The sequence below is a fragment of the Erythrolamprus reginae genome, chromosome 3 (assembly GCF_031021105.1).
Source record: "Erythrolamprus reginae isolate rEryReg1 chromosome 3, rEryReg1.hap1, whole genome shotgun sequence".
Lineage (NCBI taxonomy): Eukaryota > Metazoa > Chordata > Lepidosauria > Squamata > Dipsadidae > Erythrolamprus > Erythrolamprus reginae.
The window spans coordinates 974,557-995,382 of NC_091952.1; the positions used below are offsets into that span (position 1 = coordinate 974,557).

General features: G+C 53.0%; 2 protein-coding genes across 5 annotated transcripts; one reads left to right on the plus strand and one right to left on the minus strand.

Annotated features, from left to right (window-relative positions):
- Positions 1-377: 377 nt before the first annotated feature.
- On the plus strand, positions 378-13,938 carry TNNC2 (troponin C2, fast skeletal type). Of its 4 annotated transcripts, none has more exons than XM_070748717.1 (6): positions 378-556; positions 9,631-9,682; positions 10,508-10,651; positions 10,765-10,879; positions 12,402-12,538; positions 13,699-13,938. In XM_070748717.1, the coding sequence occupies exons 1-6, from the start codon at positions 536-538 to the stop codon at positions 13,728-13,730; spliced, it is 501 nt and encodes a 166-aa protein (XP_070604818.1). In that variant the 5' UTR covers positions 378-535; the 3' UTR covers positions 13,731-13,938. The 4 variants fall into 4 exon arrangements, with proteins under 4 accessions (XP_070604818.1, XP_070604820.1, XP_070604821.1 ...); XM_070748719.1 differs by lacking the exon at positions 378-556 and adding an exon at positions 2,553-3,123; XM_070748720.1 differs by lacking the exon at positions 378-556 and adding an exon at positions 7,449-7,621.
- A 3,433-nt stretch (positions 13,939-17,371) lies between these two features.
- UBE2C (ubiquitin conjugating enzyme E2 C) lies at positions 17,372-20,343 on the minus strand. The gene is made up of 6 exons (XM_070744324.1): positions 20,126-20,343; positions 20,011-20,038; positions 19,830-19,916; positions 18,765-18,969; positions 18,510-18,569; positions 17,372-17,606 (listed from the first exon to the last, which is right to left on the minus strand). The coding sequence occupies exons 1-6, from the start codon at positions 20,215-20,217 to the stop codon at positions 17,548-17,550; spliced, it is 531 nt and encodes a 176-aa protein (XP_070600425.1). The 5' UTR covers positions 20,218-20,343; the 3' UTR covers positions 17,372-17,547.
- Between the last annotated feature and the right edge of the window lie 483 nt (positions 20,344-20,826).

Consider the following 20,826-nt stretch of genomic DNA (forward strand, 5'->3'; position numbering starts at 1 on the left):
GACCCACCTGGGAAGGATGGAAGGCTGAGTCCACCTGGAGCCAATGGTGAGATTTTAACTGCAGGACTACACTAAAACCCCTGGACCACCAAGGCTGGGCAGCTGCTCTCCTGGACAGCAGGAAGCCACTGAAAAACAGGTTGCAATATTGGACTTCATTTATTTCATGACAGGCAGCCTTCCACTTACAACAGTTCATTTAGGGACCGATTAAAAGTCCCAGGGGCCCTGGAAGAAGAGGTGGTCACTTTTTTCACCCTTTTATACCCCCGACTGTTGAGGATGGACCAGAAAGTCTCCAGGGTCCCTTCCAGCTATTTATTGATTGGTTTGCTTGCTTGGTTTGTTTGTTTTGTCAAGTAGGTATTGGAGGTAGACAAAGATATAGCAATGTTTATATACATGATACTAGTAAGAGGGAAACATGAGGACAGGGGATGGAAGGCCCTCTGGTGCACTTATGCACGCCCCTCACTGACCTCTTAGGAATCGGGAGAGGTCAACAGTCTAAGGGTCAAGTTTTGGGGGTTAGGTGATGATACTACAGAGTCTGATGGTGAGTTCCATGCATCAACTATTCAGTTACTAAAGTCGTATTTCCTGCAGTCGAGTTTGGAGCAGTTTACTTTGAGTTTGTACCTGTTGTGTGCTCGTGTATTGTTGTGGCTGAAGCTGAAGTAGTTGTTGACAGGAAGGACATTGCAGCAGATGATTTTATGGGCTGTGCTTAGGTCGTGTTTAAGGTGACATAGTTCTATGCTTTCTAAACCCAGGATTGTGAGTCTCCTTGTGTAGGGGATTCTGTTGCGACTGGAGGAGGGGAGGGCTCTTCTGGTAAAGTATCTCCGGACATTTTCTAATGCATTTATGTCTGAAATGCGGTGTGGGTTCCAGACAGATGAGCTGCATTCAAGGATTGGTCTGGCGAAAGTTTTGTGTGCTCCTGTTAGTAGTGAGATATTCCCGGAGGAAAAGCTGTGTAGGATTGAAGCCTTTCTGCATTGCTCATTGCCAGAGCTCAGACCCCAGGCACGTTCAAGTGAGAAGAACCCTCGAGATAAATCTAACTACAAGAATGCAATTAGTGCTAGACTGTAGCAAAAGAGCAAACACAGGGGCTGCTCCTTGTTAGACCAATTCCCAGAACAAATAAACACAGAAATTAGATTTATCAATCTCCCCTTCCTTTCAGAAATATTAACCTTCTTCCTTCCAGACAAATAGGGAATTTTTGTTGTTGTAAGAGCTGGGTGTGGTGCAGTGGTTAGAGCGCAGCACTGCAGGCTCCTTCAGCTAACCACTAGCTGTAGTTCAGCAGTTCAAATCTCCCCACCAGCTCCAGGTCGACTCAGCCTTCCATTTTTCTGGTGTGGGTCAAATGTGGACCCAGATTGTTGGGGGCAAGAGGCTGATTCTGTAAACTGCTTAGGGGGGGCTGGAAAAGCACTGGGAAGCAGCATCTAAGTCTAAATGCTAGTGCTATTGTTATTGCTATTATTATCCCATCAATTATCCCATCAACTGAGAGCATCTGCACCAAAGACAAATTCCTTGTGCGTCCAATCACACTTGGCCAATAAGGAATTCTACTCTATTCTATAAACACAGAATTAAACCTCACCAACAACCAGTTTTAGACCAACCAAAACTCAGAAAGGGTGTAGAAGATCACGTTTTCATGTCAATCTTTCTAGCTGGCCAAGAACCATTGCTGGACGTCCCTCCTCTTGGCTTCTTTTCTGGCAACTCTGCTATTCCATTCATTCTCCAGAGCCTTGTTTCCCAGCTGAGGAATCCGCGTTTCCCCTCCCAACACAAGACAAGTCTTAGGTGTTTGCTTCTGTGGAATTTCATGGTGATATTTCAGCCCAGTTTCCCAAGCTGTTAGGATCACGTTGAATAATATTTCTGCTTTCTGGTGGTGGTGGTGGTGGTGGTGGTGTCCTTCCCATTTTGGTTGCACATCCCCAAGAGACTTTCTCTATCCAAGGCCAAACACCGGCCTGTGAGGATCCGCTTTCAAAGCTTCGAGCAGTTTGATCAAAGCCCTTTGTCCTTTTGGACCAAACTCTTTATTGGAGGTGGAGATCTTTTGGGAGGCGCATGCAATGACATTTCATTTGCATATATGCTGATTATTTCATTTATTTATTTATTTATTTATTATTTTATTTATTTGTCGAACACCCCAAGAGCCGGGGTGGCGCAGCAGGTCTGAGTGCTGTATTGCAGGCCACTGAAGCTGACTGTAGATCTGAAGGTCAGCGGTTTCAAATCTCATCACCGGCTCCAGGTTGACTCAGCCTCCCATCCTTCCGAGGTGGGTCAAATGAGGACCCGGATTGTGGGGAAATAGGCTGGCTCTGTTAAAAAGTGCTATTGCTAACATGTTGTAAGCCGCCCTGAGTCTAAGGAGAAGGGCGTCATAAAAATTGGATAAATAAATAAATAAATAAATAAATAAATAAATAAATAAATAAATAAATAAATAAATAAATGTATAGGGCAGTAGTAGTTTGTATAAACATAAGTAAAAGGTAACAATTAAATAGGACAGTATGACCGAGAGGGCAGGCATGTTGTGCACTTACAAGCCTCTTAGGAAGGGGGAGAGGTCCACTGTAGACAATCTGAGGGTAAAATTTTGGGTGTTTGGGGAAGAAACCAGAGTCAGGTGGTGCATTCCAGGCCTTGATCCCTCTGTTGCTGAAGTCGTATTTTCTGCAATCGAGTTTGGAGCAGTTTACATTGAGTTTGAATCTATAACGTGCTCGTGTGTTGTTGTGGTTGAAGGTGAAGTAGTCACTAACAGGAAGGAAATTTTGGTATATGATTTTATGAACTACATTTAGATCAGGTCGGAGATTAAGTGACAATAAAGTTAGTCTAAGTCTATTATTCTCCCTGCCACACCATGCAACTGCATTTATTCATTTATTCAATGGACTCTGATCACACTTTTAAGGAAAAAAACATGTCAAATGTTTTGCTGAAACGGAGAAAACATCTTATGTCTGTGGCACACCATCATTGTGTAAAAAGATGTCCTGATAACAGAGGAAGCGGTCACTCCACCTCCGTTCTGGTCAAACCTGTTTTTCAGTCCAGGTGACTTCCAGGCAGGTGAGTCTCAAAGGTGAGGCAGTTTGTTTGCTTCCCAGAGAAAGGCTGGGCTTCAAAGCCAGTGGGGGCGGGGCTTGAACACCGGGTGGGGGGGAGGGGGGAAGCCTGGTGGCCGGTGGCCCAGTGGTTAGAGTGCAGCACTGCAGGCTACTTCTGCTGATCACCAGCTGCCCGGCAGTTTGACAGATGGAATTTATGTTTGTCCCACTTCACAGCTTTTCTTGCCTCAGTCATTATGTCAATCATACTGAGACAAGAAAAACTGTGAAATGGGGCCAAAACTCACTTAACAAATGTCTCACTTGTAAATTTTGAGCTCAATTGCAGTGAAGGAACTGCCTGTCTTTGATTATTATTATTATTATTATTATTATTATTATTATTATTATTATTATTATTGTTGTTGTTGTTGTTGTTTGTTGTTTGTGTGTTGTTGTTTTGTTGTTATTGTTATTGTTATTGTTGTTTATTACTATTATTATTATTTTTATTTTTATTAGTATTATTTTTATTAGTATTAATTAAATTAATATGCCACCCCTCTCTGAAGACTCGGGGCAGCTTACAACATATAAAACCACACGAGGCTCCTGTGTGCCTAACTATCTTGTCTGCTGCAAATATAATAAACATTAAACATATTTATTTATATAAAGCCAGAGGTTTGTGTCAAGGTCTCTGACGTCATTTGAACACTGCGAAGTGGCCTCTGTAGCGATGTTTTGAGGGTCGCAGTTGAAGGAGTTTGTGTCCTGGATGCAAGGGGTCAGTCAATATTTTCCTCCCCGCCCTCTTTTGGACTCGTGCAGTCTACAGGTCCTCAACGGAAGGCAGGTGGGCAGCCATTGTTTTTTCTGCAGTTCTGATTCTCCTGTGTTGATCTTGTTGGGTTGCAGAACCAAACCAGACAGTGATAGAGGTGCAGATGACAGACTCAATGATTCCTCTGTAGAACTGGATCAGAAGCTCCTGGGGCAGTTTGAGCTTCCTGAGTTGGTGCAGAAAGAACATTCTTTGTTGTGCTTTTTTGATGATGTTTTTGATGTTAGGTGACCATTTTAGGTCTTGAGATATGACAGAACCTAGAAATTTGAAGGTTTCTACTGTTGGTACTGTGTTGTCTAGTATTGTGAGAGGTGGGAGGATGGGAGGGCTTCTCCTAAAGTCTACCACCATTTCTACGGTTTTGAGTGTGTTCAGTTGGAAGGGACTTAGAGGTTTTCTAGTCCAACCACCTGCTCAAACAGGAGACATTATACCATCCCTGTCCGGTCTTTTCTTTTAAAAAACTCCAGTGACGGAGCACCCACAGGATCTAGAGGCAAGTGGTTCCACTGGTTGATGGTCCTCACTGTCAGGAAATCCCTCCCTGTTTCTCCACCGCTTCTTTCCTTGGTGAGTTTCCATCCGTTGCTTCTTGTCCCGTCCACAGCTGCATTGCTGGATAGGAAATTCCGGGATTTGAAGCCCACAAGTGGTGCCAACTTTGGAGAAGCCTGTAGTGGAAGAGGAATCCTGGAAGGGGCTGCCCAGGTGGGGGCCTGTCTTAGGAGGAGTCCTCTGGCCGTGGGACTGCCCTGCATTGTGGGGTGTGGGGAAACTGGGTGGAACCACCCTCAACAGCAGTGACTGCGCGAGGGGTCTTGGAGTCTTGGTGGACAGTCAACTAAACAGGAGCCAACAATGTGCAGCAGCAGCCAAAAAGGCCAATGGGATCCTAAATTGCATGAAGAGAGGGATACAATCTAGGACTAGGGAGGTGCTAATACCACTCTATGATGCCCTAGTGAGACCACACCTAGAGTCCTGCATTCAGTTCTGGTCACCCCACTACAAAAGAGACATTGAAACTCTGGAGAAAGTGCCGAGGAGAGCAACCAGGATGATTAGGGGCCAGGAGACTAAAATACACAAAGGTTGCAGGAACTGGGCCTGGCTGGTCTGGCGAAGGGAAGGACCAAGGGAGACAGGACAGCAGTCTTCCAATACTTAAAGTGCTGCTACAGAGAGGAGGAAGGGGGGTCAGGCTGTTTTCCAAGGCACCCAGACAAAGAGCAGCGGACGGAAGCTGACCAGGGAGAGATTCAACCTGGAAATAAGGAGGTGAGAGCGATCGACCAGTGGAACAGGAGTTGCCTGCAAGAGGTTGTGAGAGCTCCAACACTGGAGACTTTCAAGGGGGAGATTGGATGGCCATTTGTCCAAAATGGTGTAGGGACTCCTGCCTGAGCAGACGGTTGGACTAGATGACTTACAGGGTCCCTTCCAATTCTAATAAACACTAATAGTAACAGCTGAGGGTCAATCGTGGTAACCCCAAGAGAAGGGACAGAGCATGAAGCCAAAGTCCTGGGTTGCCCCAGCATCAACTCTGCTCCCAGCTGGCTCCCTGGGTCAGTGCGGCACCTGGCGTGTGGCGCCCCCCCTGGCAGCCTGCCCCCTCTGCACCTGCTCTCCCAGCCCCACCTGCCGGGGCCAAACTCTGTGTGGAGGCCCAGGGGAGGCGGGAGGAGGGCAGCTTCTGGAGGGTGAGGCACCGCCTGCCAGGCCTTAAAGTCCAGGGGGATTTGAGCATGGCAGAGTTCACTCAACCAGGATGGGGAGGGTGTCTTACTTGCCTGGCCCTGGGCGGCCCTTGGTGGAAGGGAACAGAACAGAATACCAGAGTCGGAAGGGAGGACAGGACATAAAGAATAGAATAGAACAGACCAGATCAAGGGAGGCAGAGTTGGCTCTTCTATGACTTGTGGACTTCAACTCCCAGAATTCCCGAGCCAATCATGCCAGCTTAGGAATCCTGGGAGTTGAAGTCCATGTGTCCTAGAAGAGCCAGGTTTGCCTGCCCCCTGGACTAGACTAGACAAGAATAGAAATAGAATACTGTAGAATAAAGGAATGAAGAATAGAATAGAATATGGAATAGAATAGAATAGAATAGAATAATGAAATGAAGAAAGAATAGAATAGAGTAGAGTAGAAATAGAATATAATAGAATATAATATGGAATGGAATGGAATGGAAAAATAAAATAGAAGAGAATACGGAAAAGAATAGAATAGAATAAGAATAATGGAATGAAGAAAGAATAGAATAGAGTAGAATAAAGTAGAGTGTAGAGTAAGGAATAAGGAGTAAGAGCCCAGCTGGAAGGGGACCTTGGAGGTCTTCTAGCCTGACCCCCTGCTGAAGCAGGGGGACCCTCTGCCCCCCCACACAAGGGGCTGCCCAGCCTCCTCCTAAGGACTGTGGGTAGAAACCCCTGCCGGGCCATTGCCAGTGGCAGCCCCCTCCCGGCAAGGTGTGCGTGGGGGGGGGGCTTCCTTATTTAGCTGGCTTTGCCCCTGGCCTCCTCCGCAGCTTTCCTTGGGCATGTCTATTAATAGGGGGAGGGCCCCAGCTGCTCCTGCCTGTCAGCTCCCCTCCTCCTCAGGAACTGGGCCGCCCCCTCCCAGACAGGGCCCCAACTTGGGGGAGGGGAGGGCAGGCTGGTTTGTAGGCAGCACGTGAAGGGGCTCCCTCCTCTCCCCTCCCCCGCTGTCCAGGTTGCCTGGTGGAGTCCCCAACCACTGGCCAGGGGGTGGGAGGCTGCCTTTGGCCCTCTCCCCTCCCCCAGGTGCAGGCAGGGGGGAAACAGTGTGTGTGTGTGTGAGAGAGAGAGAGAGAGAGAGAGAGAGAGAGAGAGAAGAGGCTTTGGTGGACCAGATTATTTATGGGACGGTCGTCTTCTTCACATGTCCCAGCCACCGATTAGATCACACAGAGTCGGCCTTCTCCGGGGTCCCATTGGGTAAAAAATGCCATGGGAAAGGGTCTTCTCTGTCATGGCCCCGGTCCTCTGGAACCAACTCCCCCCAGAGATTTGTACTGGCCCCACTCTCCCCGCCTTTCGAAAAGTGCTTAAAACACTATATATATAATAAATAAAACAAATAAAAGTGAACCCAAGAACAAGGGGACACAATCTGAGATCAGTTGGGGGAAAGATCAGAAGCAACATGAGAAAATATTATTTGACTGAAAGAGTCGTAGATGCTTGGAACTAACTTCCAGCAGACGTGGTTGGTCAATCCACAATAACTGAATTGAAACATGCCTGGGATAAACATAGATCCATCCTATGATAAAATATAGGAAATAGTAGAAGGGCAGACGAGATGGACCACGAGGTCTTGTCCTGTCTTCAATCTTCTAGGTTTCTGTGTTTCTCTTGGTGCTTTCATCCTCCATCTGGGAGCCGAGATGGGGCAGAGGAGGACGAAGTCTATTTTTATTCGGTCAAGGCCGGGATGGGGGAGGGGAGGGAGGGAGGGAGGGCGCAGAGGAACAGCTCCTTGCAATCCTCTCTGCCACACATTGTAGTGGAGAGGAGGGGGCCACGGGGATTCCTCTCCCCCCACTCCAGGGCTTGTACTGCCCCTCGGGCTCCGCTCACACCCACTTCCACGCCAGGAGACCCTTGGCTAAATTTGGTAAAATGCCCGGCTGACCAATCGGCAGGTGAGGTGGAAGGCGATTGGCCCTGCCAAGGGCTGCCTCTCCCAGGGTCCAATCGGAGGGGCCAGGAGGGTCCCTGCCCGGCCGCCGGGGGTACAAATGGGGCTGGGTGGGTGGCGGGGCAGCGTTTGCCATCTGCTCGGACCGGACGGGGGTACACGGAGGTTCTGTTCTGTGGGCGCCTCTGGAGTGACACCTGCCAACATGGTAAGCAGGGCCAGAGGGTGGGCACGGAGCCCGTCTCAAGGACGGCACCAGGACGGCTGGAGCTGGACCTCCTTGCCAGGATGCCGGACGGGGCCACGGACTGTGCACACAGACAGCCGGCTGGAGTGGTTGGCCGAGTGTCTGATGGGACAGGACAGACCAGGAGAACCAGGGCCGGCACAGCTGGGCCGAGGAAGCTGCCAGGACACAAGCTCTGCTCTGGGGCAGCCGCTCTGTGTGAAGTCGGGGGGGGGGGGCACCGAGACCCGTTGGCCGAGGCGGCTGAGGAGGTTGGGGCAGGGGGGGGCAGGGGGCTGGGAGGCCATGGGAGGCCGTGGGAGGGGGGAAGGAGCAGTTTCTGCTGCTGCGCGTTGCCCCTAAGAGGCTTTTCTTGGGTGGGGAAGGGTAGAGGGGAGGGGGGGCTGCAGAGGCTACAGAAAGGAGGGGGGCGGGGGTGGAGAAAACTGAGCCGTGGGTCACGAGGGCATCTGGCATGGCCCAGAGTGTCTTGGAGGAGTAACCCAATCCGAGGGGGGACAGGTGCGGGTCCGGCCGGCAGGAGGCCTCGGCCCATAGAAGGAGCTCCGGCCAGGCTAAGAATAGCCCCCGTCTCAAGAAGCCTCTTGGCCCTGGGGACCCTGACCAGCAGCTGCCCAGGAGGAGGGCAGATGGATTGTCCAGCCAGGCAGACCTAGAGACCGTCCACCAGGGGCTCCCCCAGCTCAGAGGCTCTTGGGCCTCAACCGGGGGGCTCTATGCTTGGAAGAGATGTCAGGGTTCCATTCCTCCCTCTCCTGCCCCTCCCCAGAGTGGACACCCCCCCTAGTGGGGGCTGCTTCTTCCTCCCTTTGAGCCAAGGAAGAACCTAAGAACCCAAGAAGAGCCCTGCTGAATGGGGGCCAAGCCCCTCGAGTCCAGCCTTCTGTGACCCCCAATTGTCCATGGGGGTCTTGAGCAGAGAGAGAAGGCAGGACCCTCCCTTTCCCTGGACCCCCCAACAAATGGGACCCGAGGGAACCCTGCCTGCCTCAACCAACACAGAGGCGGCACTTGGAAGAAAGGAAGGAGGGAAGGAGAGAAAGGAGGAAGGAAGGAGGGTAGCTACAAGGAGGGAGAGAGAGAAGAAAAGAGGGAGGGAGAGAAGGAGGGAAGGGGGCCCTGCTGAATAGGGCCAAAGCCCATGGAGTCCAGCATTCTGTGTACCCCAGTGGCCCCCGAATTGTCCATGGGGATCTTGAGCAGAAAGAGAAGGCAGGACCCTCCCTTTCCCTGGACCCCCAACAAATGGGAACCGAGGGAACCCTGCCTGCCTCAATCCACATAGAGGAGGCACTTGGAAGAAAGGAGAGAGGGAGAGAAAGAAGGAAGGAGGGTAGGTAGGAGGAGGGAGGGAAGGAGGGAAGGAAAGGAAGAAGAAAAGAGGAAGGAAGGAAGGAGAGGGAGGGAGGGAGAGAAGGAGGGAAGGGGGAATCTAAGAACCTAAGAGGAGCCCTGCTGAATTGGGCCAGAGCCCATCAAGTCCAGCCTTCTGTGTCCCACGGGGCCCCCCCAATTGTCGAAGGGGGGTCTTGAGCAGAAAGAGAAGGCAAACCGCCCCCCTTCCCTGGACCCCCAACCAATGGGACCCAAGGAGCCGGGAGGGTGCCTGGTCCTGCTTTTGGGTGGTGCCCAAAGCCTTGCCTGTCCCTGTGGCCGAAGGTTGGGAGGCAGAGAGGCCGCGAAGGGCCCAGGGACTCAGGTCAGCTTGGATAGAAGGGGGAGATGCCCCCTCCCCGCCCTCGCTCACCCTCTTGCTTGCCTTGCAGACGGACCAGCAGGCTGAGGCCCGCTCCTACCTCAGCGAGGAAATGATTGCGGGTGAGTGGGCAGCGGGCTAAGCCATGGAGGGCAGGGGGGCAGCGGTGGACGTGGGAGGGAGAGGGGGGGACAGTGGTGGGTTGCTCCCAGTTTAGTCCAGTTTGGCGAACTGGTAGCAGAAGCAGCAGGAGGATTTAGAACCCGCTACTGGGTGGGTGGGGGGCCCCAGAGTCGCTGGGAACCAGTTCCAGAGCCTAGTGGAGTTTGGCCAAGGGAGGGGGGCAGTTTCCTGGACGTATGACCACAATTCAGCCTAAAATGTCTATTGCTAAGTGAGATGGTCGTTAAGTGAATCATTTATTGATTTATTGATATTTATTGATTTATTGATATTGATTGATTGATTGATCGATTTATTGATTGATTGGTTGATTGGTTGATCGATTGGACTTCCATGCTGCCCCTGTCCGAGGTGTCCCATTTTACAACCTCCCTTGTTATAATGGTTGAGTGAATTACTGCAGTTATTAAGTTGGGAGCGTGGTCATTAAGCGAATCTTCCCTGTCAGGAGGTCGTAAAAGGGGAATCAGGTGACTTCAAGACATGGCAACTGTCATAAACATGGACCAGCTGCCAATCCTCTGAGTTTTGGGAGACTCCAAGGGCTGAGACAATGGTCCTAAGTCACTTTATTCACTGTCGTCATAACTTCAAGTGGTCACTAAACGAATAGTTGCAACAGGAGGGAGACCGAGAATGCCACTTCCGGACATCTGGACTCAGTGGGCGTTTGGACAACAGGGAGGCCTGTGAGGTTGGGGGGGGGGGGGGGGCTGCCTTTCTCTGGCAGAGGCTGAGCCCCCCCCCTCGTGCCCCCCCTGCAGAGTTCAAAGCCGCCTTTGACATGTTTGATGCTGACGGGGGTGGTGACATCAGCACCAAGGAGCTGGGGACGGTCATGAGGATGCTGGGACAGACGCCCACCAAGGAGGAACTGGACGCCATCATCGAGGAGGTGGACGAGGATGGTGAGAAGGGGCAGGAGGCAGGGGAGGGAGCGAGGTGAGAGCAGGGGGGCTGGAAAGACCCCCCCACACACCTCCTCTGACTCTGGCCTGGGGCTCCCCCCCCTCCTTTGCAGGCAGCGGAACCATCGACTTCGAGGAGTTCTTGGTGATGATGGTGAGGCAGATGAAGGAGGACGCCAAGGGAAAATCGGAGGAGGAGCTGGCCGAATGCTTCCGAATCTTTGACAGGTGGGCCTGGGTCCTTGACCTCGGGCAGGGGAGGGGGGTGTCCACTGAGGTAGGCAGGCTGGCCTTGCGGGGACGGGGAAGATGTTCCTGGCAAACCATTGATTGTTCACCAACTTCTGGACCAGCCTTTGTTTTATTTATTCATTGGGGTTTTAATCCTGCCTTACAAACCCCTCATCATACAAACTTTTTGAGATACAAACCCGGGGTTTAAGATTATTTGCCTCTTATTCCAAACTATTTTCACCTTACAAACCCAAGCCGCCGCCACTGGGATGCCCCGCCTCCGGACTTCCATTGCTAGCGAAGCGACCTCTGGAGCTGGGGTTTTGAGGGCTTCCGTGTTTTTGCGATGCTGCAATTTCGCTGAGACTCCCCTCGCTGGGAAACTTCACCTCCGGACTTCTGTTGCCACCGAAGCACCCGTTTTTGCACTGCTGGGATTCCCCTGCAGCATCACAAAAACACAGAAGTCCGGAGGTGGGGTTTCCCATGGAGGGAAGTCTCGGGGGAATCCCAGCAGCGCAAAAACCAACGCTTCAGCTGGCAAAAGGGGTGAGTTTTGGGCTTGCACGCATTAATCGCTTTTCCATTGATTCCTATGGGAAACATGGTTTCATCATAGAAACTTTTCACCTTACAAACCTCGTCCCGGGACCAATTAAGTTCGTAAGACAAGGTATCACTGTATTTTGAATTTTAGCACTTATACAGGCACTAGCACGTAGACTTATATACCACTTCATGGTGGTTTGACAGCCCTCTCTAAGCGATTGACAGAAGCAGCCTCTTGCCCCCAACAATCTGGGTCTGCATTTGACGAAGGAAGGAAGGAAGGAAGAAAGGAAGGAAGGAAGAAAGGAAGGAAGGCCAATAGCATTTAGACCTTATCTGCCGCTTCCTACTGCTTTGAAAGCCCTCTCTAAGCGGTTGACAGAGTCAATCTGGGTTCTCGTTGGACCCACCAAAGAAGGAAGGAAGGCTGAGTCAACCTGGAGCTGGTGGTGAGATTTGAACTTCTGAAGTGCAGTCAGCAGTCATCTGAAGGAGCCGGCAGTGCTGCCCTCTAACCACTGAGCCAATCTTGCTCCTCTGGGCTTCGGGCCAGAGTTGACCCCACAGGGAGAGAGGCTTGTCCAATCTCAGCTGTTCCGTCCCTTCAAAGGCCTGGAGGCTAAAACACCTGAAGACCGGCTGTGGCCTTTCAGTCAGTCTGGACTAAAGACCAGAAGGTTTGGGAGTGATAGGATGGCCCCCAGTCCAGTGTTTGAGGGGCTGCACCAAGAAGGGGCCGGACTGATTCTCCAAATTGTCTGAAGGGAAGACAAGAAGCAATGGATGGAAACTCATCAAAAGAGGAGCCATCTGGAATTAAGGAGAAAGTTCCAGACAGTGAGGACCATTGACCAGTGGAACTGCTGGCCCCTAGAAGTTGTGGGTGCTCCACCATGGGAGGTTTCTGAGATGAGCCTGGAGGGTCTGTTGTCTGACATCTCACTCTATTGCCCCCTTTTCCTGCCAGGAATGCCGACGGGTTCCTGGATGCTGAGGAGCTGGTGGAGATCTTCCAGCTCTCCGGGGAGTCGGTCACAGAAGAGGAGGTCCAGGAGCTGATGAGGGACGGGGACAAAAACAACGACGGGCGCATCGATTTTGACGGTGAGCAACAGACGGAGCATCGTGGGGCTGACCGACGGCTCCCCCCACTGGCCCAGCCCTCAGCCTTCTCCCCAGGGAAGGGCTGCACATGGTTTTACTCCCACACTACGGGTGTGGCTTATTTTGTGGGAGTGGCTTGCCGGCCATGTGACCGGTTGGGAGTGGCTTGACGATCATAGTAATAATAATAATAATAATAATAATAATAATAATTTATTAGATTTGTATGCCACCCCTCTCCGAAGACTCATGTGACCAGGGTGGCTTCAAAGTCATGTGACTGGCTTAAAGGTGGCCAAATTGACGTCACTCACCTCAAAGGTTGGGGTGGGGGTGCCTGGCCTCCCCTCGCCTCCAAGAGACACAATTTCCCTCTCTGTTGACTATGACTCAACATCCAAAATATACTATTTAATCCCACCTAATCTTCCACCGGTTCTGCGTAACTGACCATCCCCGTAGGAGCCCATCCCTGCTTCTCCCTCCGTGGAGGCTGGGACCGTAGGGGCTGAGCCCCCCTGCCAACGCCTCTCCTGGGATCCCCTGGCACCCTGAAGGCCGAACCCAGGGCACATATTTGCCACAGGTGGCACATGGAGCCACATCCGAGGACACGGGAGCCGTTGCCCTGTGTCAGCTCCAGCCCCCGTGTTCATGCTAGACAGCTCATTTTTGGCACTCCGGAGGACGGGGGAGGCCGTTTTCAGAGCCCTTCCTGAAGAAGCCTCTCACAGGGTGTGTGTGTGTGTGTGTGTGTGAAGAAAGGTTCCACCGCAAGCTCTTTTCTGGAGCCCTGGGAGGCCCGTTTTTCTCCACCCAGAGGCCCCCAAAGGTTCTGCTGAAGCCCCTCCAGGATGAGGCTGCGCACACACACGTGGGGGAGGGCATTTCATTATGGGCGTGGGCAGCCTTCACGTGTGTACTATCACTTGTGTGTGTGCTATCATGCCCATGTGTGCCCCTTTGGCCCCTAACCCAGAAAAGGTTTGCCCTCACTGCCCCAGCAATTCAAGCAGGCTGAATCCAGGGCGGGGGGGCTGGGGGGTGGGTGCTGGGGGCCTCTTTGGGGGGGGGGGGTTGCCATCCTTGGCTGCTGGGAGGGGGTTGCTCCTCTGGATTGCGAGGGCCCCCCCCCATGACCCGTCTCCCTCTCCCCACAGAGTTCCTCAAGATGATGGAGGGCGTGCAGTAAAGCGTCAAGACATTCCTGCAAGACCGGCCGGCGGGAGGGAAGGGGCCACTCCCCCCCAGGCCCTGCCGAGCTCCCAAAGCCCATGCTCCTGCGCCAGCTTCCTCTGCACAGCTCAGAGACCCCCTCCAGCCGAACTCTGGATCCCATCGCCCCATGCTGTGAACGCCTGTTTTGAACACTGAACATCTCAATAAAGAGCAGGGGACTGTGGAAGCAAGAGGGGCTGTTGTGGGGCTGAGTTTCCTTCCTCGGAACCCCCCCCCCCCGTGCCCCCCTCCCCGAGAGGCGCCTGGCCAGGGAGAAGGGCACAGGCAAGGGAATCCTCTCCACCCCCCAAGCATCCCCCCATCCTGCACCAGCTCTGCCCTCCCTGCCCTCTTGAGTGGGTTCTATTGTGCCAGGCAGGGGGGTCGCTTACCTTCCCTTTGGGGGAATCCAGCCCCATGGAGGGGGAAGGACTGGGGGGGGTCTGGGATTCAGGCCATAGGACTTCCTTCCTGTGCAGCCTGAAGGGAGAATTCTGTGCCAGGGACAGGTAGGGTACCTTGGTGTCTCCCACCCCACCTGCATGTCCAAATATTTAGACTTATACTGTATACCACTTCCTGGTGCCCCCAACAATCTGGGTCCTCGTATGAGCCACTTCAGAAGGATGGGAGGCTGAGTCAGCTGATGGTGAGGTTTGAACTGCTGAACTACAGCTAGATAGCTGAAACAGCCTGCAGGCTGCACTCTAACCACTGCGCCACCAAGAAAGAAAGAAACAGAAAGAAAGAGAAAGAAGGAAGGAAGGAAGGAAGAAACAAAGAAAGGAGGGAGGGAGACAAGAAAGAAATAGCAATGGCACTTCTATACCACTTCAGTTGTTTCCAGCCCTCTATTTACTGTTTACAGAATCTGCCTCTTGCCCCCAACAATCTGGGTCCTCGTTTGACCCACCTCGGAAGGACGGAAGGCTGAGGAAGGAAGGAACGGAGGGAGGAAAGGAAAGTAGGAGGGAGGGAAGGAAGGAAGGAAGGAAGGAAGGAAGGAAGGAGGGAGGGAAGCCAGCTTTCTCTAAGCCGTTGACAGAACCAGCCTCTTGACCCTAACAATATGGGTCCTGGTTTGACCCACCTCGGAAGGATTCGATCTGCCAAACTGCTGGTCAGCAGAAGTGGCCTGCAGGGCTGCCCTCTAAGCACTGCACCACCGAGGCTCTTGTGGGACTTTTCTGCCCCCCCCCCCCTGCAAGGAAGCCAAAGCCCGTGACTTCAGCTGTGAGGGTCTCCTAGGAGGGGGGGGTCTCTCTAGAGCTGCCTGGCAACAGAGCTGGAGGGGCTTCACCTGAAAAAAAGGGGGGGATTGAAAAGGGAATTCTAAAGGTTTCTGCAATTATACCCTGTGGGCACAGGGGGGGGGGGGGCTGGGATGCCCTTTGGCCAGACCATTCCGCCAGATTCCCTTATCCCCCCCCCCCCTCTGGCAAGGAAAGTGGTGAAGGGGGCAGAACTCACCTAGATCTGAGATTTCAGGAAACCCATAAAGCTGGAATTCAGTTCCAGGTGGTCACCAGCCTGGTCTCCCCACGGTCTCCCTGGTCTGCAGAGCAGCTTGGAAATTTTGCCACCCCAACTTCTGGGGTACTAGGCAAAAGGTGAAAAAAAATCACCCCCGTCCCATGTCCTGTCCCTGCACCCTCAAGGCCCATGGGTAGCAGTGTCCACCTTTTCTCACTGCAGCTTCATTCACTAAAAAAAACTAGCTAACAATCAAGGTTTGTTTAAAACAAAAATATAAAATATAAAAGTACTTCACCTGTATGTCAAGGTTGCAGGTAACATCCAAATTTAAAACAAAGTCCAAGTCAAGGCATTCCTCAAAGTCCCAATTGACCACCCTGGCACCCACACTGGGGAACCCGAGTCTGAATCCCCCCCTCCCCCAGTTGAAAGTTCACGTTGTTTGTTCCCTACGCACAAACCTGTCACTTTGCCCACTCAAGATTGTGCCAATTTGGCAAGTCCTCCTGCTGCTTCCGGCCAGGTGGGTGGGCAAAGGATGGCCTTGAACCCCTTGAAAGGAGGCTTTGGGGCTGCAGCTACTCCCTCGTGAGACTCCCCCCTCCCAAGTGCCCATCAACCTCAGGCCTTCTGCAGACAGTGTGGCTGGCCATGGACTGATCCCCAACCTCTGCACAAGCTGGACACTGTATCTTGAAATTCTAAAACTGTAGACAAGGAAAGGTGTGTGGGGTATTTAGTACCGCTCTGAGCATTATCATCATTATTATTATTAATTAGATTTGTATGCTGCCCCTCTCTGGAGACTCGGAGCGGCTCACAACAACAGAACAGTACAAATCCAATGGTTAAAGACAATTTAAACTCCCTTAACATAAAAACTATCATACAACTCATACAAACCATACGTAAAGCAGAAACGAACAAGGGGGATCCATTTCCCCTTGCCTGACGACAGAGGTGGGTTTTGAGGAGTTTGCGAAAGGCGAGGAGGGTGGGGGCAATCCTGATCTCTGGGGGGGAGTCAATTCCAGAGGGTCGGGGCTGCTAGAGAAGGCTCTTCCCCTGGGTCCCGCCAGGCGACATTGTTTCGTTGACGGGACCTGGAGAAGGCAGACTCTCTGGGACCTCACCGGTCACTGGGATTTGTGTGGCAGAAGGCAGTCCCGGAGATACAAATCGAATAATAAATAAATATTGTATTAAATAGCAGCTGGCAAGTGTTTTAAAGAGAAACCCCCAAAAGATCTCAAGATGGTGACAACCACTGCAATCAGCTACATGTCTCTCGTTTTTCATCACATTGCAGATGACATTAAAATACACTGTTCAAAAAAATCCAGGGAGCCCTCAAAGAGCCCGTCCTGGATCGGAACGAATGAAATATTCTCCTTGAAGACTTTGAATGTGCTGACAACAAAATGAAATTGTCCATCAGTGTTGCTTCCTAAGTGGACAGTTTGATTTCACAGAAGTTTGATTTGCCTGGAGTTCTATTGTGTTGCTTGTGTCCCCTTTATTTTGAGCAGTGTATAATTTGGACAGCCAACATTTATTTCTCAATTTTGTCCAGAGAAATAATAGGTAGAAATTTCAAGATGAAAATTCTAACCCAGCTCCCACCCACATCTTCCAGCCAGTGCAAGGGAAATTCCAAATTTCAGAATAAGTTGGAAGGGACCTTGGGGGTCTTCTAGTCCAGGCCCCTTGCTAGGCAGGAAACCCTACAGTACTTCAGACAGATGGTTATCCAACATCTGCTTAGAAACCTCCAGGATTGGAGCAATTCACAACTTTTGGAGGCAACTTCTGTTCCACTGGTCAACCATTCCGACTCTCAGGAATTTTCTCCTTAGTTCTAAGTTGCTTCTCTCCTTGTTTAGTTTCCACCCATTTCTTCTTGTTGTGCTTTGGAGAATAGCTTGACTCCCTCTTCTTTGTGGCAACCTCTGAGATATTGGAAGGCTTCTATCATGTCTCCCCTGGTCCTTCTTTTCATTAAACTAGCCATGCCCAGCTCCTGCAACCGTTCCTCATACGTTTAAGCCTCCAGTCCCCTCATCCTCTTTGTCTCTCTCCTCTGCACTCCCCCCCCCCCCGTTTGTTGAAACACCGTTCGCAAACTCAAACAGGCCTGACTTTATAAAAGCAAAACACGTTTATTTATACATTAATACCAGGGAGAAGAAATCACTTTAACACGACTTATAATACAAGAGGGGCTGATGTACAGAAAACCCAAGGACAAGACAGAAGAAGGAAAGATATTAACCTCCCCACCCCCCAAGGTGAAATGCTGCTGCCTGGGAAGGAGGTCAGGTCTCCTGGCTCTTCGTGTGTTTCTGGTAGGATTCGAGCAGGCGTCTTTTGTAGGCTGTGCAAAGAAGAGACAACGGGAGCAGAATAAGGAGCCACACGTTGGTTTTGCAGCTCAAAAGCTTTTGCTCTGAGAAAACAAGGCTGGAGACGGAGGCCAATCCACCCAGGGGTTTTCTGGGCATCCAATCCTGCCCCCCTCCCCCTCTCAACAGCTGGACAAAGACACAATGGCACCGTCCTTCTTGTGTACAATTGTGTGCCTGTCCCCCTCTCCCCACGCAATTGGATGTTGTAAATCTAAGTGCTGTTGCTAATTGAGCCCAAAATCTATGTTGCTAAGGGAGAAATGTTTTGCAACCCACTCGGCAACTTGGGTGGTGAAGGCAATCGTGGCATTCACTGTTCGGAGAGCCTGGCTGCCCCATGGGCTCGGCGGGCCAGAAAGGTTCAAAAACAGGAGCCCGGGAGACACCACGACCGCCACAAATAGGGAACCCTCTGGCCAAGCACCCGGATTTTGGCCACCGGCCCCATGGTTTCCCCAATCGCACACATTCTTTGCTTTTACATTGATTCCTATGGAAAAAACTGCTTCTTCTTACAAACTTTTCTACTTAAGAACCGGGTCATGGAACAAATTAAATTCTTAAGTAGAGGGGCCACTCTACTCCGGTTTGCCATCATTATTCTAAGTGTCCACAATCCTTCCACCACCCCCACCCCGCGCCAGACCTGAAGAACCTTCTTGGATGAGAAGCAAAACCTCTTCAAAGCAAGGGCAGCTGCCTCCTGAGAAAAACCCCTTTGGTGGTTCCCTCCTCAAGCAGGACTAGAACTCAGGGTCTTCTCCCCTTTCATGCATATGGTGGGTCTAGAACTCCCTGACCCCTGGGGCTTCTAGTCTCGTGCTTTCATTCCTCCCCCCCCCCCCCCGTTGAAACTGACTGGGTCTGCTCACCTGCTTGGTTCTTCCAGAGTTCGGCAGCCTCGGTGTTCAAAGGGCTCTCCACGTTCGGCTCTGAAGGGCCAGGAAACCAAGAATGAAACCCCCCTTCCTCCCCCTCCCTGACATTGTGGCCATTGGCATCTCTCCCCCCCCCCCCCAGCACAGCCTCAGTGGCATGGAGCCAGGTGCCCCTCCCGGGCCCTCCCATTGCAGGGTGGGACTCAGCTGCTCCAGGGGCAATTCTCCCCCCTCCCCAATTCTCCTCACCTCCTAGCAGGCTCTGGATGGAGAGCAGGATGGTCCGGACGTCGTAGAGGGCTGACCACTTGTCCTTGAGAATGTCCAGGCAGATGTTGCCCTGAAGGTCCACGTTGGGGTGGTAGCAGGGGGTGAGGAAGCGGACGGTGGGGGCGTTGTAGGGGTAGCCACTGGGGAATTCCAGGGACAGCTTGTACCTCAAATCCTCATACACCTGCGTGTGGAATTGGGGGGCAGAGGGGGTGGAAAAGAGATGGGATGGCCCAGTGGTTAGAGGGCAGCCGGGCCGGCTCCTTCCAATAACTGCTGGCTGTAGTCCAACAGTTCAAATCTCACCACTGGCCCCAGCCTTCCATCCTTCCTTGGTGGGTCAAATGAGGACCCAGATTTGTTGGGGGCAAGAGGCTGATTCTGTAAACCATTTAGAGAGGACTGTGAAAGCACCAGGAAGTGGGATATAAGTCTGAATGCTATTGCTCCCCCCTCCCTCTCTGGGTGGTGCAATGATTTGAGTGCAACATTGCAGGCTCCTTCTGTTAACTTCAAGCTGTAGTTTGGCTGTTCAAATCTCACCACTGGCTGAAGATTGACAGCCTTCCTTCCTCCGTCCCTCCTCTGTCTGTTTATTCCTTCCTTCCCTCCCAGGTGGGTCAACAGAGGACCCAGAGTGTTGGGGGCAAGGGGCTGAGTGTGTAAACTGCTTAGAGAGGGCAGGAAAAGCCCTAGGAAGCAGCATATAAGTCCCAGGGCTAATGCTCAAAGGGCGGGGGGGGGGGGCAGGGGGAGGGCAGCTGGTCTCCTGGTGTGAAGCACCCTCTGGGATTCTTTGGGGGCTCCAGTGTCTGCAAGGGGGGCATCTACTCCCCCCCAGAGAGGGTCCTGGCTGCACAAAGGCAGGAGGCCTCCTCCCCAGAGAGTCCAGAGCCCCATGAGGGCGCCCCTTCTCCTGGCCTGCCTGCGGGGCGGGGCGTCTCCCAGGCAGCTGAGCCTCTGCCTGCCCCCACCGCTTCGGGCGCCTCTTTCTTTGCCCAGGCCGGGGGGGGGGGTCGAGCACCGGGGCCGCGCCCCACTCACCGTGCCGGCCACGCCCGTGATGGTCCCGATCCAGTTGAAGAGGTTGTCCGACTCCGGGAAGGCGGAGATGCCGGGGCCGCCGGACATCTATGGGGGGGGGGGAGAGCAGGCGGCGCTCACGGAAAAGCCCCCCCCCCACGACCCTTCTCCCCCCGCTCCCCCCGCCTGTCCCGGGCCTCACCATCAGCGCCATCAGCTCCTGCTGCAGCCTGCGGGGGAGGAGGGAGAGCGAGAGGTCAGCCGGGGAGCGGTCAAGCCCCCCCCCCGCCGCCCCCCCGCCCCCCCCCCCCTCGTACCTGCTCCGGACGGATCCCCGTGCGGCGCCCCCTCCCCCCTGGGCGGCCTTGCTGGGGTCCCGGGCGGCGGGGTCGTGGTTCTGCGAGGCCATGGCGGGCGTGGGGGGGGCGGGCGAGGCTCGGTCCCTTTTCTCGCCTGCTGCTTCGCCTCCGCCTCCTTCGCGAGTTTGAATGTTGCAAAGCCCACGCGGCGCGGCCAATAGGCGGCCGCCCGGCCTTCGATCCGACCAATGGCGGCGCGCGCGGAAGGCGATTGGTTCCCGCCGCACCGTTGCTTCTCTCTCTCTCTCCCCCTCCCCCGATGTGGGCGGGGCTTTGGCGGAGGAAGGGGGGGCTCCCTGGGCCCAGCAGAAGTTGGGGAGGGGCCGTTTCCTGGGGGAGGGGGAGCTGTTCTCTCTGTCCAGGGGCACTGAATGACCGCACGGGCTGAGAGTGGACACTCGAGGCTCTTCCAGCCCCCAAGGAAAAACACGGGCTTGGTTAATCCCTGGACTTGCCCTGGGCTTTGCTCGTGGGAGTCTCCCGACAACACATCTGATGCGACCTCTGCCGTCGCTGGGTTAAAGAAGTGGGGAAGAATCCCTGCAGCCACCAGGGACCCTCCCGCCTCGCCCACCGTTTAAAGATTGGTGGATTCAGCCTGAGAATGGAAACAGAGCTGGGGGGGGGAGGGAGGGAGAGGGACCCTTCTATGGCCTTTC